This window comes from Rhinoraja longicauda, chromosome 7, assembly GCF_053455715.1.
Source record: "Rhinoraja longicauda isolate Sanriku21f chromosome 7, sRhiLon1.1, whole genome shotgun sequence".
NCBI lineage: Eukaryota > Metazoa > Chordata > Chondrichthyes > Rajiformes > Arhynchobatidae > Rhinoraja > Rhinoraja longicauda.
In genome coordinates, this window is record NC_135959.1 from 68,533,351 (window position 1) to 68,548,159 (window position 14,809).

The following is a 14,809-nucleotide window of genomic DNA, read 5'->3' on the forward strand; positions in this document are numbered from 1 at the left end:
CCCGACAACCTAAATGTCTGCGAGTGTTTTTGCAACGGCGGCGCTGCGATGTTTCATTGTGTAATTGCTTGTCAAAGTGGAAAATGAATACAAATGGGCAGAGTAAATGGGCAGAGTGCGGCGGCGGCGGCGGCGGACAGGTTGCCAAGTCCTAGACGTGCCCGACGTCGGCACCGGGAACGTGCCCGGTCTGGACGGTTCATTGGGCAGCACTTTGCAACGGCCGCGGGGGTTGTGCTGGAAGGAACGAACCACAAGCAACTCCAGTGCCTCCCGTCTTCTGTTCAGTGCACACTCCGACTTGATGAAAAGCCGCAGTTTCAGATGCACACTGCAGTGGGAGACTGCGCCGGAGCAGGACTGTGCTCAGAGACGGCCGGGCTGGCTGGCTGGCTGGCTGCAGAAGAAGAAGGGATGAGTTGGACTGCTTCATGCTTGTGATTACCGTCTGGCTCTAAATGCGCACAGCGGCACCTGGTACAACACTGCAACACCTTTCGCCTCTTGTCCTTCAGGTAGCGGCCGGGATGCGTACATCTCACGGCAGAATGTGAACCAGACGGTCGCCGCCAACACCGTAGACAGGATCCCAAGTGACACTTTTGGTCCAACTTCGCTGGAGGATTTTTGTTGTTGTTGCGAAAATAGCAAAAGGCGGCTGATATTTGTACGTGCAGACACGGCTGGGACGCGCATGGTGCACAAGTGGATGATGATGCAGCGTCGGTGTGTGGCAGCGATGGAGATGTGAGGCTCCTGTCCAACTATATACAGCCAGCCAGGCACCAACTACATACAGCCAGGCAGGCGGGCATCAACTACACAGAGCCAGCCAGGCGGGCAGCTGAATGTGCCACCAGGATGGAGCGACCTCGGACCTGGCATGACGCAAACCACCGTCCCCAACCGCAACCCTCACCCCCTGCCCAAAAATAACAAGAGGTTGTTTCTGGGCGAAGATGGCCGCAACTTGCACCCAACATGATCAACACTGCGTTGCTCCAAACGCCGGGGCCAGCGGCGCCTGGCCGGCAAAAGGGAAAATAGTTCAACTTTTCTCCGCTTGCATTTGGTGAACGTGTTGGCTGGCTGGGGTGAGGCTGGGTGTGATGTGAGTGTGCAGAGAGTGGGCAAGGGGAGAGAGGAGCTCCACTCACCGTCGCCAGGAGCTCGCTCACTCACTCACCAGGAGCATGCATGCATGTTGTTGCTGCTACTACCCGGGAGTAGGCTTAACCCCCCCCGAGTGCCATGCATAAGTCTGGTGTCAGCCTCCTCGCTGCCTTCGTCTGTGTGCTCCTGCATTGGATGGCAACAGTTGACCATCCGCACATGCAGCCTGAGTGAACGCTCAACAGAATAGCAACGCAACGCCGGCGGACCTGCAGAGACTGACTAACCCGGTCAATGCATATCGAGGCACAGCAGCAGGGTGGTTGGCCGAGGAGCCAGCCCGACCCTCACCTGTCCACAATATGACCAGGGGCGCCTGGATGTGTCGCCCACACCGAGACGACGGATTACAAATCTGGTATGTCCCCCGCCAGAACGACAAGCCCTGCACGGATTCCGAGCGGGCCCAGAAATGGCGACTGTCTCTAGCATCTCTGCTGTTTTTCACCGTCCTGCTGTCTGACTACTTGTGGCTGTGTGCGGAGGCGAATCTCAGCAGGAGCAGAGACCAGGGGGAGAGGAGCACTCCTGCAGAGGCAGAGGCGACCACGCGTGGGAACCGGTCCCTGTCCCCACTGTTCCTCGGAGCTGACCAGCCGAGGGGCCCAGTCAGCGGCGACCAGCGTGCTGCTTTTTTTCTAGGTAACACCACCCGCAGCCCCATCTGCCAAGTGGAGCCGTGCCGCCCGTATTATGTGTGTGAGCGGTGTGTAAGTATTGAAGACGCGGAGTCAGTGTGCCGGGGCGCCAACCAGGGGGCGGCCAGCAGGTCCCCGCCGCCCTCCTTCAACAACTTCCACCTTTCCTTTTGTGAATCCTACACCCTTTCCGAACTGTTCGCCGGGATGTCGAGACCAGAGGGCTCCAATTGCGATCTGAGCCTTGTGCTGGGTGGCGACGCCACCGTTTGCGTTCAGTGCGTTGAGATCTATCAGCGTTTGGACCAACATGCCCAGGAGAAATACGACGAGTTCCAGAGCCTGTTTCAGAAGTATTTGCAGTCGCGAGATTACTCTGTGACAAGTTGCATCGATGACTGCAAGGTAAGAGCGTGCACCTTTTATTCAGCGTGTTTGTTGCTTGGCTGCCTGCGTTGGAGAGTGTGGATGGATGGAGTTGGGCATCTATCTCTCTGCTCTGGTGGCAGGTGTGCGCCCGGATTCCTCAACTCGCATCTTGTTTGAAACACGCGATGTGCGGACAGCCCTGTTGCCTTGTATATAACATTAAAACAAGTGTTGTGTCTGAGCGGCTGCCGTGGGCGGAGGATGGTGTTTGGTGATTGCGCTGTTGTAAAATGTGGAGAGCAGCGCATGTGAAGGCGGTGTGTGTCTGGGATCCACTGGGGCCATGTGTTCCCACCAGCGCGGAGAAAGTGGCACTGCACTTGTTGACTGTGGCGCTGGTCGGGTCTGAGTGGGTTGTGCTGTTGCGGTTGTATGTTCTGTTCCAAGCAAGGTTTAATGAGCGTACTCTTGTGTGCTTCCCAACTGGAACCCGACCATGCAATTGGGATACCACTCCTGCACTTTCGCAATGTGGAGCTTTGAATTCCAGAAGGCCACGATAAATATCACTAATTTATAAGCGATAACCCGCCCGCGGTTTTCTTTCCCTGCTGCCTATTTATTGTATGTCGACTCTTACCAATACAAATATGTTGTACATACACGAGATCGGAAAAAAACCCTCATTTTAGTTGATTTTTAATCTTAGTTTTACTTGGTCCTGACTGCTTGTATAGTAATCTGACATTAGATACATTAAAACAATGAATGTGATGTATAAATCCGGCGTTATAGATGGAGTCTTGGACAGGCGAGGATACAGCCTTCTTCAACTTATTATTCGCCTCATATCCTCAAATACAGCTGGGAGCGAGCAGAATGTTTGCAGTGCTATTAAAAACCGGCCAGTCACAAACTTTGTCAGATAATTTGCAAATACTTCGGGAAAAGGGGAGCAACAAGAGAATATTTGAAGTGCACACTCATCATTCTTGTTCAACGACTAGATCAATAAATGCCAATACTAATATTGATTAGAACATCAGCCACCAACAGGGGACAACAAGGGTTGTGTTGTTTTTGAAACACATTTCATGGTTGCAGTATTTCAGGCAGGGGAGAAGATGGAGCTCCAAGAAGTCAGGACAATGGAAACAAAATCGGGTTGGGATGGGCAACGATTGAGAAAGGAGAGATGTGGTGGGGGCTGGTTGAAGTAAGGCCGGAGGAACAAACATTATAAACAAACAGACAAGTCACCTTTCCAAACACTTGTGGAAATAAAACGAGCTCACCAATAAGACCGATGTGCAAGCTGCTCCAGAATTACATATATAGGTTATCTTTCCAGTCCAATATTAATAATTTAAAACTGCTGTACATATTTCAAAAGATAATTGATTTTACTTCTGTATTTACAACACTGTGACATTATTTGAAACATCAAGTTAAATGTTTTGGTGCTGAAAGGCACTTTTAATTTGCTTGCCACCTGAGGAATCAGTTCACATTCAAAACCAGCTACATTGATATTATGCTTTCTTGATCATGCAAAGTTAAGAAAGCCAACTTTATATATTTTTCTTATTTCTCACACTTTTAATTTCATTTTAAATGTTGTTAACATGCTAATGTGATAAATAATGTACATCAGAATGAGTTATGTAAAGAAATGTATACCTGGGTTTAATGTGGACAGAGCAGATGCTCAGTCCCTGGTATTGTGGAACAATTGAACAGTTTGCAATATATCAACCTGGGACTAGGAATTGCTCATTTATTATGTTCTGTGCAGAGGAATGTACGCTTCAGAATGCACTCTTAACGTCAATGATGAGTTGGGACAATGCACCATTAGCTTTCATTCATGCACTGCGAAGGTACCGATCAAAAGGCACAGATTGTTAAGAATTCTTTCTGAATTGTTTTTTTATCTGTACAACATTGTGCATACACTGCCTCTTGTCATTTTACTTGCTGTTTATTACGGTTGACAACCACTTTTGTGTTATTGTGATAATACTTAATAATAATGGAAAACATTTGTGGAGACTCCTATCGCAAGCTCGTATACTGATATGGGATATGCAAGAAGAGGAGTGTTATTTCTCAGAAGTAGGGCGGTACGTATCCATTTTGTGCAGGCATAGTTTACTATTTCCTGTCACTTTTTTTTATACTGGCAGTATCAATGAGCAAGCATTAATATCAAGACTGGTTCTCTGCATGATCGATACTGCCTAGAGATCTTTCTGAGCCAAGTTTAAAAAAAACAACATCTACCATCTTTGATAAATCGCATTAATGAAATTTGGTAATACTGTATGGAAATGAACGCTTTGACAAAAGAAAAGTATAATCGACTAGTTCGTAACTTGCACCTGATATAACATGATTATCAGAAATATTTCACATGAAACATTTGCATTAATTATTTCTATTAGTCACATTACAACAAGTGTGATTTAGTAAAACAAGGCAAATCACATTTTATTTCTAACTAGATTCAGGGGATTGCCTTTTCCCTCCTAAAGTCAAAATTACTGATATATTTTAGTGGCTTGTCCAGAGTAGGAAGGGTCTGATTATAAATATAACTTAATTTAAAAAAGTAGAATTAGAATGAACATTTCTACCAGATATTTACAGCTAAGAAAACAGACCACAATACGCTTATTGAGATTGTAGAAAATGGGCTATAATGTAGGATACGATATAATAATCCCTTTAAAGGAAAGTTTTACTTATACTTAAGATTTGGGTTTGAACTGATTCCCTTGACATGTCGGTGTGTTCAGTTAGTGGAGCAGTACAAGCTCTCTCTTCAGGGACTCGACAGCCATGAAGTTAGAATACAGTAAGCAGCATTGAGGCAAAAAGCAAACATACCTCTTAGTAGTTTTTTCTGCTCGTATGTGGTAATAACTTTATTATGATTGTTTGACATTGATGGAAGAAAGCATCCAGTTAATCTGCAGGCTCTGCAGCATTCAGCATAAATTAGACTCTCTTTGTATCAACCATCAAGTGTGGCTCACCAATTGTCTTGACTAGCAATCTTGAACCTCTTTCTATATCCTATCTTTAATTCTTTTTCATTTTGTAAGTGAAATATTCTTAATTTCTGACCAACCAGCAATGCAGTACAATCAACCTTGGTAATAAACATATACTAAAGAATTTTATACTCGAAAGGGGAAGTTTTAATTTTTCATATCTGTACAAATGCATCAGATTGATATTTTGTTTTTACTAAACACTTTTCTCAGGGTATTGTGGTCCTGTGTGTCCCTCACGACATGGTTGCCAACAGTACCTCACAAAGGATAACAATGTGAATATTGGGAGAATGCTAGATGATCTTATATTTCACAAGGACCAACGACACAGCCATATGGAATCTTCAGAATATACCGATTGTGCACCCTGATTGCCTGATGAAAGAAATTATTCATTGAATATGGGTTGCTAAGATCTACATGAGCTTTTTCTGCCAAAACCAATCACATATGGCAGAGGGGCATATGAAAAGGATGACAAATTCTCTCTCCTAGCAACTTTCACAATTCAATGGAATATTCAAATATTCATGTGATGGATAATGTAGGAAGCAAATGAAACTTGAAGGACAACTGGAGGCTTTGCCCTGGTGGTGAGCAATGACCTGTTTTTCCTTTGGTGAACCCATCAGTCACATGGACATTTGTTTCATTGTACTTCATCTTTTCAGTGCTCTATTAACCTGCAATAATTATTTGCATCTCCTTCAGCCTCACCTTTTATTTCCATACTTACTTCATTACCAATTCTATTTTGTCTTAACTTTTATCACTTAATTACTTCAGCCATCCACTCAATCAAAGGTATTTCATGGTGTTGTTTAGCTGCCCTTACCTTTGCCTCTGCACTTCCAATAAGCGACCTCCTACATTCACCTGTTCTGATGAATGGTTCGCAATCTGTAAACTTAGCCTCCTTCCTCATTGCCTGATTTGCTGAGGTTTTTCCAGCACTTTCAGGTGGTTATTTCCCCCTAATATCCACAGTATTTTGCCTTTCAGCCAATATTTGTTCTGCAACAATGTTTATAGAAGAAATGAATAATCTCCAAGGATAAATAAAGAACGAACTTGAATTTTCAGCCCAGAGGAAATGCAAATACAATGTTCGACTAGGCTTGTTACTCAATAGATTAAGCAATAGGCTCATTTAAAATGGAAATTGACGTTATGTGACTAATTGGGGAATTAGAGTGGGCATTTTGAACTGGACTCTTGTGAAACATGCAAGCAATCTGACAAATGAGTACAGCTCCTTCATGTATGTGAGATTAGGAGGATCAGGAGAACTATGCCAAGCGCGGAAGGCACATCCTTTGATTGTTACTGGTCTACTCTGCTTGGGCTGAGTCTGGGACCTGCACTTCATTCCACACCCAACTGACTTGCATTCTTTGTACCAGGGGCAGGCTGAGTGTGGGCAGCGATGGGAGCCCGACAACGCCAAGGCCTTAGAATATTTAAACTCTGGCAGCAGAGTGAAGCTTTATCAGCCTCCTCTGGATAGACATACAAAGCTGGAGTATCGTGGCGGGTTGGGCAGCATCTCTGGAGAAAAGGAATAGGTGACGTTTTGGGTCGAGACCCTTCTTCAGACTGAGTTCATTATCTACTTCACTGTTCAGCTGACCAGACCTGCTCAGTAGGAAACCAAACCCCCATAAGTTTGATAGCATTGTTATTGTTTTGATAACATGGTTAATTGGAAAATGATTGAATATGTACATCAATTAAGAGATTATGGTTATTTATGTTTGAGGAGGTAATGATCAAAGATAATGAAAAGTACTTGCATCTCACTTTGTTCAGAATGACCTGGTGGAGTAGACTCGGTGGGCTGAATGGCCTAATTCTGCTTCTATCACATGAACTTATGACCTAATGCTTGACGTGTCTGAAGAAAATAATTATTGAGCACAAAGTTATTATTTATAGTAATTCAAAAACAGAATGCAGGAAGACCTTAAAGGGTCAAGCAGCATCTATGGAGGCAAAAGGTGTAGGCTAATGTTTTGGATTAACACCGTGCAAAGGGACAGAGAGGGAAGTGGTCAGATTGCCAGCATGTAGCAGTACGGGGGGGGGGGAGGAGGGGAGAGGGGGAGGGGAGGGGGGGGTGATGTGGGATGGGGCTGCTAGCTCGAAGGCGGAAGCCGATGGGGAGATGGATCTAGTAGAGGATAAAGAATGAACTCGGGTAGAGGAAAACTGGGTGGATGGGCGAGTGTGTGGGACGAGAACACCAGGGGATGTTCATACCTTATTGTTGTAAGCTACCCAAGCAGAATGTAAGATGTTGTTCTTCCAATTTGAATTAGGCCTGTCCACAGCAGTGAAGAATGCCAAGGACAGACTGGTCAGTGTGGGACTGGGAAGGAGAGTTAAAATGACATGGAACCAGAAGGTGGTCATGAAGGGCACTGCACAAAATGGTCACTGAGTCTCTGCTTGTTTTCACCAATGTAGAGGAGGTTACATCGCACGCATCAAATGCAGTAGGCCTGGTTGGAAGAGATTTAACTGAAGCATTGCATCATCTGGAGTGGCTGTTTAGGTAGGGATGAGGAAGGAAGCGAAGGAACAGTTGTTAAAATTCCATGGTTGAATGGGAAAGCATCGGGGATGGTGGGTGGAGAGTGGTAAGTGAATCAGGGAGTCTTGAAGCAAGGGTAACTTATACCTTTTGCTTCCACAGATTCTGCAGAATGCAGAAAAGGGAGGGAGAGGGAAAGATCGGGTAATTTTTTTAAATTTCTTTGTTTGTTGTGGGTATTTGATCTTGATCAATAAAAACGATAAAGTTGCATTCCGAGTGCATCTTTCATACAATGTGAAACTGGTTATTCCTACGGCTGTGTGTTCAAATCCAACTCCTTATGCAGTTCCTATGCCTATAATAAAACTTGATTTTGTGATACTACTGGAAAAGGTGACTAAGCCCAATTTGATATCCATATGCAATTGTTTCCCTAGTTTTTTGTTTGCTGGGTAATTTTTGGCTCTGAGTCTTTCCTATTCTGGAATATTGCAATAGAATTTTGTTTTTTGTTTTTTTCAATTTAGATATTATTGGTTTGCTTATTTTGATTTTTTAAAAAAAGTTTAAACCTATCTTGCAGTTAGGAACAGTTTAAAATTGTTTTATTTACATTCACATCAGATTATTTTGCATCTGAAGATTTTGGTTAAATAATTTGCCAGTAAAATTGAAACACAGGGCTGGAAATTCTACCGTGACTGAAAAGTAGATTTCACATTTGATTCTCGTGACAGGTTTATTTGAAACCCTAGCTGTGATATTTCTATTTCAATAACATGATTTAGAAGATGAAAGGCCAGGTTTAAACATTTAAAGCCTATTCTGTGCGTGATGGCTCATGTAATGTCCAGAAGAATGCCTTTTTTATGGTTCAATATGTACAGACATTTCATCTGGTATTTGATTTGATTAGTACGGGTGTTAGGGGTTATGGGGAGAAGGCAGGAGAATGGGGTTAGGAGGGAGAGATAGATCAGCCATGATCGAATGGCGGAGTAGACTTGAATGGCCTAATTCTCCTATCACCTGACCTTATGTCCTTTTATTGCAGAGCTAATGAACTGTGGTTTATGAAGAATGCAGAGAAGGTTGGGGACATCAAGGGGGAAATCGGTCAGCGTGGAGCAGAGAGTGAGGGACGAGGATTGGAGAGGTGATTGTGTGCACGAGTATTTGAAGGGGAATTGCAGAGGAGATTTGAGGTGGCCAGGCAGAAGACCAGAGAAGTGAGCGGGAGAGATCAGGGCAGCTTTAGAATGTCAGACGCAGGGGATGTAAAGGTTGGGACATCGCTGAGGACATAGCAATGAAAGATAGTCTGCAGTTAATTTTGTGGTGAGTAATGATGCGTTTTATGTGTTGATTGTGGTTTCTATGGTATTACCCCACTGGATGATTACATTGTTGCAAAGCTCCACTGGTAAGAGCTTGTTGGACAGCATTTAGCTGTAGAGTCCCAGGTGGACCACATGGCTTCATTGAATTCCATGTTCGCAGTGGCTGACACTTTGTAGGTCACCATGTTCGCAAGTCAATGGGGAAACTGATTTCCTGGATGTTTTTTTCACCCTCACAGGCAAGCCCGGAGAGAAAAGGGGAACATTTCACATGCTTTTATCGGAAATGTTTAGCAAAGATATAGACGTAGAAAAAATAATCAGCCATTTCAATATGATGAACCAGACTGTCATTACAATAAATAGAAGATAATAGCAGAAAGCCAAAAGTCACAAAAAAAAATGTTGGACAATTTTAATCATTTTTTACCAGAGGGGAAAAATGTTACAATTTTTTTTGGAATAGTCTATTTTTTAATAAGTGTGTCAACAGCATTTAGGCTGTGAAATGAATAAGCTTTCCCATAGCCATGCCTCACACTCGCTTAATTTTCTGTGAGATTTTTTCTAGTGCATAATGTTCCCATGATTTCTGTTACATTTCCCCGAGTGCGTCTCTGACTACCCGACACTATTTTGAAGGGTGGATAGGGAATTTACTTGCATCATTATATTTGAGATCTGTTTTTCTGGCCTCTATATTCTGCCACTGTACCTCTCATAGGGACAGATGGTGAATGGTGTCAGCAAGTTCACGAATTGCACATATGAATGTGCATGCAGAAGTTCTGTACCTGCTGACACTTTTAAGGTAGAATTTACCAGCCAAATAAAGGCTATAACACTGGCAGTTTACACTACTCAGGAGTTGATAATCATATCCCGCTCTCCCACAGAGATGTGTTGAGGTATCTGTTAAATATAGGAAACAAGTATAACACATCAGACACTTACAGATTACTTTGTAACATGAACTTCATGTTCTCTTCAAACATGTCCAGGATGCCTCATTCAGTACAACATTTATCTGAAGCCATAGAGCAAGAAGCAACAATGTTTTTGTTCCAGCATTTGGAAGTGAATTTGACAAAATCTATGGATATTTTCGCCTGGCTCTAATTACCTGAACACATGTTGGAATTTGTTGAAGATGGTTATGATAATCATCAGGAAATGCCTGACATCCATATTAAAATTATCTTTATATGGACAATACAAAAGTAATATGCTATTGGAAATTATGAAATGTTCTAAATAGCTCCAAACCCTTAATAATAATATTGAGGTTTTTCCAATGAATGTTAGGTCAATCACCCTTGGATTTAACCCGTTGGTTGACCAGTTTCTACCCCATGTGAAATACAGCAGATTTTTTGAAGATGTGACGAAGGGTTAATGAGGGCAGAGTTTTAGTCATTGTATATATGGATTTCAGCGAAGCATTTGATAAGGTACCGCGCGGGGGTAGGGTGCTCTGGTAGGTTGTGAACTATAAATGTACTGAATGAGGCATGGGATCCAAAGAGAACTAGCCAACTGGATGGAAAATTGCCTTCATGGAAGGAAACAGAGCGATGGTGAAAGGTTGTCTTTCGGACTGGAGGCCTGTGACAAGTGACTCGTGGTGTGCCTCGGGGTTCGGTATTGGGCCCATTCCAATCTAAATTATATCAATGATTTTGATGAGAACATATAAGTCAAGTCAAGTCAATTTTATTTGTATAGCACATTTAAAAACAACCCACGTTGACCAAAGTGCTGTACATCAGTTTAGATACTAAGAACAAACATACAATGGCACGCAGCACATACATAAACAGTTCACAGCGCCCCCTCAGAGGGCCTCAAATGCTAGGGAGTAGAAATAGGTTCTGAGCCTGGACTTAAAGGAGTCGATGGAGGGGGCAGTTCTGATGGGGAGAGGGATGCTGTTCCACAGTCTAGGAGCTGGTTCCACAGTCTAGGGTTTGCAGATAACACTAAAGTGGAAGGTATTTTAGAAAACAAAGATGGTTGTCAAGGATCTTGATCAGTTGTGCAGGTGGGATGATGAATACTTGATTGAGTTTATTAGAGATAAGTGCGAGCTGTTTCATTTTGTGAAGACTAACCAGTGAAGGAGCTACACAGTGAATGGCTGGGCTCTGGGGAGTGCTGTCGAGCAGAGGGGTCTAGGAATGCAGGTGCATAGTTCCTTAAGTGGTTTCACGGGTAGATAGGGTGGTCAAGAAAGCTATTGGCAGAAAAGACGGTTCAACCCCTGAGGAGGAGTCTTGACCCGAAACATTACATACTCTTCTCCAGAGATGCTGCCTGACCCGCTGAGTTACTCCAGCATTTTGTGTCGATTTACATCACATTGGCTTTCATCAGTCAGAATATTCAGCATAGAAGTTGTGAGGTTATGTTACAGTTGTACACGGCATTGGTGAGGTGTCATTTATGTTGTTGTGTTCAGTTTTAGTTACCTTTTTGTAGGAAACATGTTAAGCTGGAAAGGGTACAGAGAAGATTTACAAGGATGTTGCCAGGACTCTGAACAGGCTAGGACTTTATTCCTTGGAGAATGAGGGGTGATCTTATGGAGATGTACAAGATCATGAGTGGAATCGATAGGATAAATACAGAGAGCCTTTTACCCAGAGTAGGACAATCCTGAACCAGAGGAAGTAGATTTAAGGCAAGGGGGGGAGATATTTAATGGGAATCCGAGGGGCAACCTTTTTACACAAAGAGTGGTAGGTATGTGAAACGAGCTGTCAGAGAAGGTTGTTGAGGTTGGTACTATCATAACATTTAAAAATAATTTAAACAGGCACATGGATAGGATAGCTTGCGAAGGATATGGAGCAAATGCAGGCAGGTGGGACTGGTGTAGATGGAGCATGTTGGTTGGTGTGGGAAGATCCTGTTTCCACACTGTATGACTCTATGATCAAACTAATACTGCAGTTTCAGACATTGGCATCCTTTAGGTCCGAAGAAAGACTGCGACCCAAGACATCACCTATCCATGTTCTCCAAGGTTGCTGCTTGACCCACTGAGTTAATACAGCGAGGTCAGGCAGCAACCTGATGCCTTATTTGACTCAATATTGATTTCATAAATCAGCCTGGACATTGAAACTGAGCTATTTCTAAAATGGAGATCAGAGAATGAAGGGAGGGTAAAAATGGGATTAATGTAAGATAATATGATGGTCAGCAAGGGTAGAAGGGTTCTATCTCTCCATGACTCCAAACAATCTGCCGGGCAAGTTGATTTGTAAGCAATGGGTAGCTAGGATGGCTTAGCCTTATTTCAATTGATAGCTCTGTCTCTCTCGGTTCAAATCTCTTTCCAACATTTGAAAGCTGAATCTGTTGATGTTGCGGTGCAGAATCAGGATGTGCTGCATAGTCCAAATAAAACAATACCGCGAACAACGCTTTCTGATGTAAAATATCCCTCGGAAAAGATAGTCTAATTTAAATTTTATTTATCAATTAACACTGTAAAAAATAAATGATCAGGTCATTATGTCATTTCTCTTAATGGGACCTTGCTTGTTATCAATTCACGATCTTACATGCGAGCAGCAGATATTCTTCAGAATGCTTCATTGGCATAATATAGTTTGGGGGTTTGCAAAGGATTTACAATGATCAATAGCTACCTTTTGTCTGTTGGAAGATGTGCTGCATTAATGCAGTGTTTGTGGTGTTGGCACACACAGTGGGTGAATCAAGGCCTTTTCTGTGACATATTGTAACACTAGGTCTTTGCAAAATTGCATTAAGTAAAGCAACAAACAAAAAACATTTTGAGGTAAATGTTTAAGTTTATACAATCTGTGGTTGAGTTTTCTCGGTGGCAAATCAACAATGAACTATCATGAAATTTAATCTCTGTGGTTAAATATGGAAACAGAGTGATATAATTGGTATGAAACAGTTTAAGAAGTGAATTATGGATGCATCCAATTAAAATAATTAGTAACTGGAGGGATCAAAATTCTACTGCAGCAACTTTTAAGCAGTTGAGAATTTGAGAATATTCTCATAGATTAAACCTAATTAAAAAGTGGCATTAGCCTTGGCAGATAATTATTGTCGAGGATGAAACCCTTGTGTTCTTTCGCACCAGAAGCAGGTAAGATAGTAAAGGTTTGCTCTCTTAAATTCACTGGAGAAATTAATTGTGATTCTTGCTATTGTGTTGAGCATTCTATGGATTTAAATTGTATTATTGTATTTTGGATTTTGCCAAGATAAATTATCAGGGTGGTAAAATGAAGTTGGCAGATTTACCATCCTATTATTTCTGCTATTGCCCACAGATATTTTTAAAGATGCCAATGGCAGAGTTACTGAAGTGTTGGTCTGTGGTCTGTTTTGATTTGTTCATTGGTGTTTCATGATGTGCTTTAAGCTAGAATCATATCATCATATCATATCATATATATACAGCCGGAAACAGGCCTTTTTGGCCCTCCAAGTCCGTGCCGCCCAGCGATCCCCGCACATTAACACTATCCTACACCCACTAGGGACAATTTTTACATTTACCCAGCCAATTAACCTACATACCTGTACGTCTTTGGAGTGTGGGAGGAAACCGAAGATCTCGGAGAAAACCCACGCAGGTCACGGGGAGAACGTACAAACTCCTTACAGTGCAGCACCCGTAGTCAGGATCGAACCTGAGTCTCCGGCGCTGCATTCGCTGTAAAGCAGCAACTCTACCGCTGCGCTACCGTCAGAGATACAGCATTGATCCTCTGGCTGTTTTATTGGGACCTGTGGATGCGGGATTGCATGATCAGGATCCAAAGGCCAACTGGTGTCTGGTGATGGTATTTTGCTACATCCACAACAGCGTTAGGTTACGACACGATACGATATGACAGATCTTTATTTATCCCAGGAGGGAAATTGATCTGCCAACAGTCATAAAAACACAAAATACACGAAACATGAAATTAAAGTGACGAGTGGAAAGGATTGGGGATGTGCAAAGATTGGGGGGGGGGGGGGGGGGGGGGGGAAAAGAGTCAGTCCACCCCACGACAGAAGGGGGAGGAGTTGTATAGTTTGATAACCACAGGGAAGAAGGATCTCCTGTGGCGTTCTGTACTGCATCTTTGTGGAACCATGCTGTTGATGAAGGCACTCCTCGGGTTGACCAGTGTGTCATGGAGGGAGTGAGCTGTATTGTCCAAGATCCTCCACAGTTTGAGAATCATCCTCCCCTCCAAGACCACCTCCCATTAATCCACCTCTGCCCCCCAGGACGGAGCCAGCCTTCCTGATAAGCTTGTTAATAGGAAGGATGTTCAAGTGTGCTGTGGGGCCGGTACCCCAAAATAGTCTGACATCTTTATGTAGTCAGTGTGATCGTCTTGCTAGCTAATCAAAATAAAAATTAGACAGCTATGCATGAATTTAGGGAACAATTGTCACCAAGACTGTTTTGTTTTCACTCTGGTTTATACTAAGACTGGTGAACAAAAGCTGTAAGTTCATCAAAAGCATCAGATGACATCCTAACGTGACAGTAAGACTGAGAACAATAATGAAATCCAATAAGCAATAGAGTACAATCATCATCTCAAACATTGTGAACTAATGTGCTGCACAAGATTGATGTCTATCCTGACAGACCATTGATTTGAAACAGCATCTATATTCTCACTAGGCAAAATGGCAATGGTG

At 43.1% G+C, this 14,809-nt stretch overlaps 1 protein-coding gene across 2 annotated transcripts in view; it reads left to right on the plus strand.

Annotated features, from left to right (window-relative positions):
* The first annotated feature begins 350 nt into the window (after positions 1-350).
* nalf1b (NALCN channel auxiliary factor 1b) overlaps positions 351-14,809 on the plus strand; it is a 641,309-nt gene continuing 626,850 nt past the window's right edge. For both annotated transcript variants that reach the window (XM_078402809.1, XM_078402810.1), the window contains exon 1: positions 351-2,216. In XM_078402809.1, the coding sequence (XP_078258935.1) occupies positions 1,476-2,216 (741 nt within the window). In that variant the 5' untranslated portion in view covers positions 351-1,475. The remainder of the gene's footprint in view (positions 2,217-14,809) is intronic.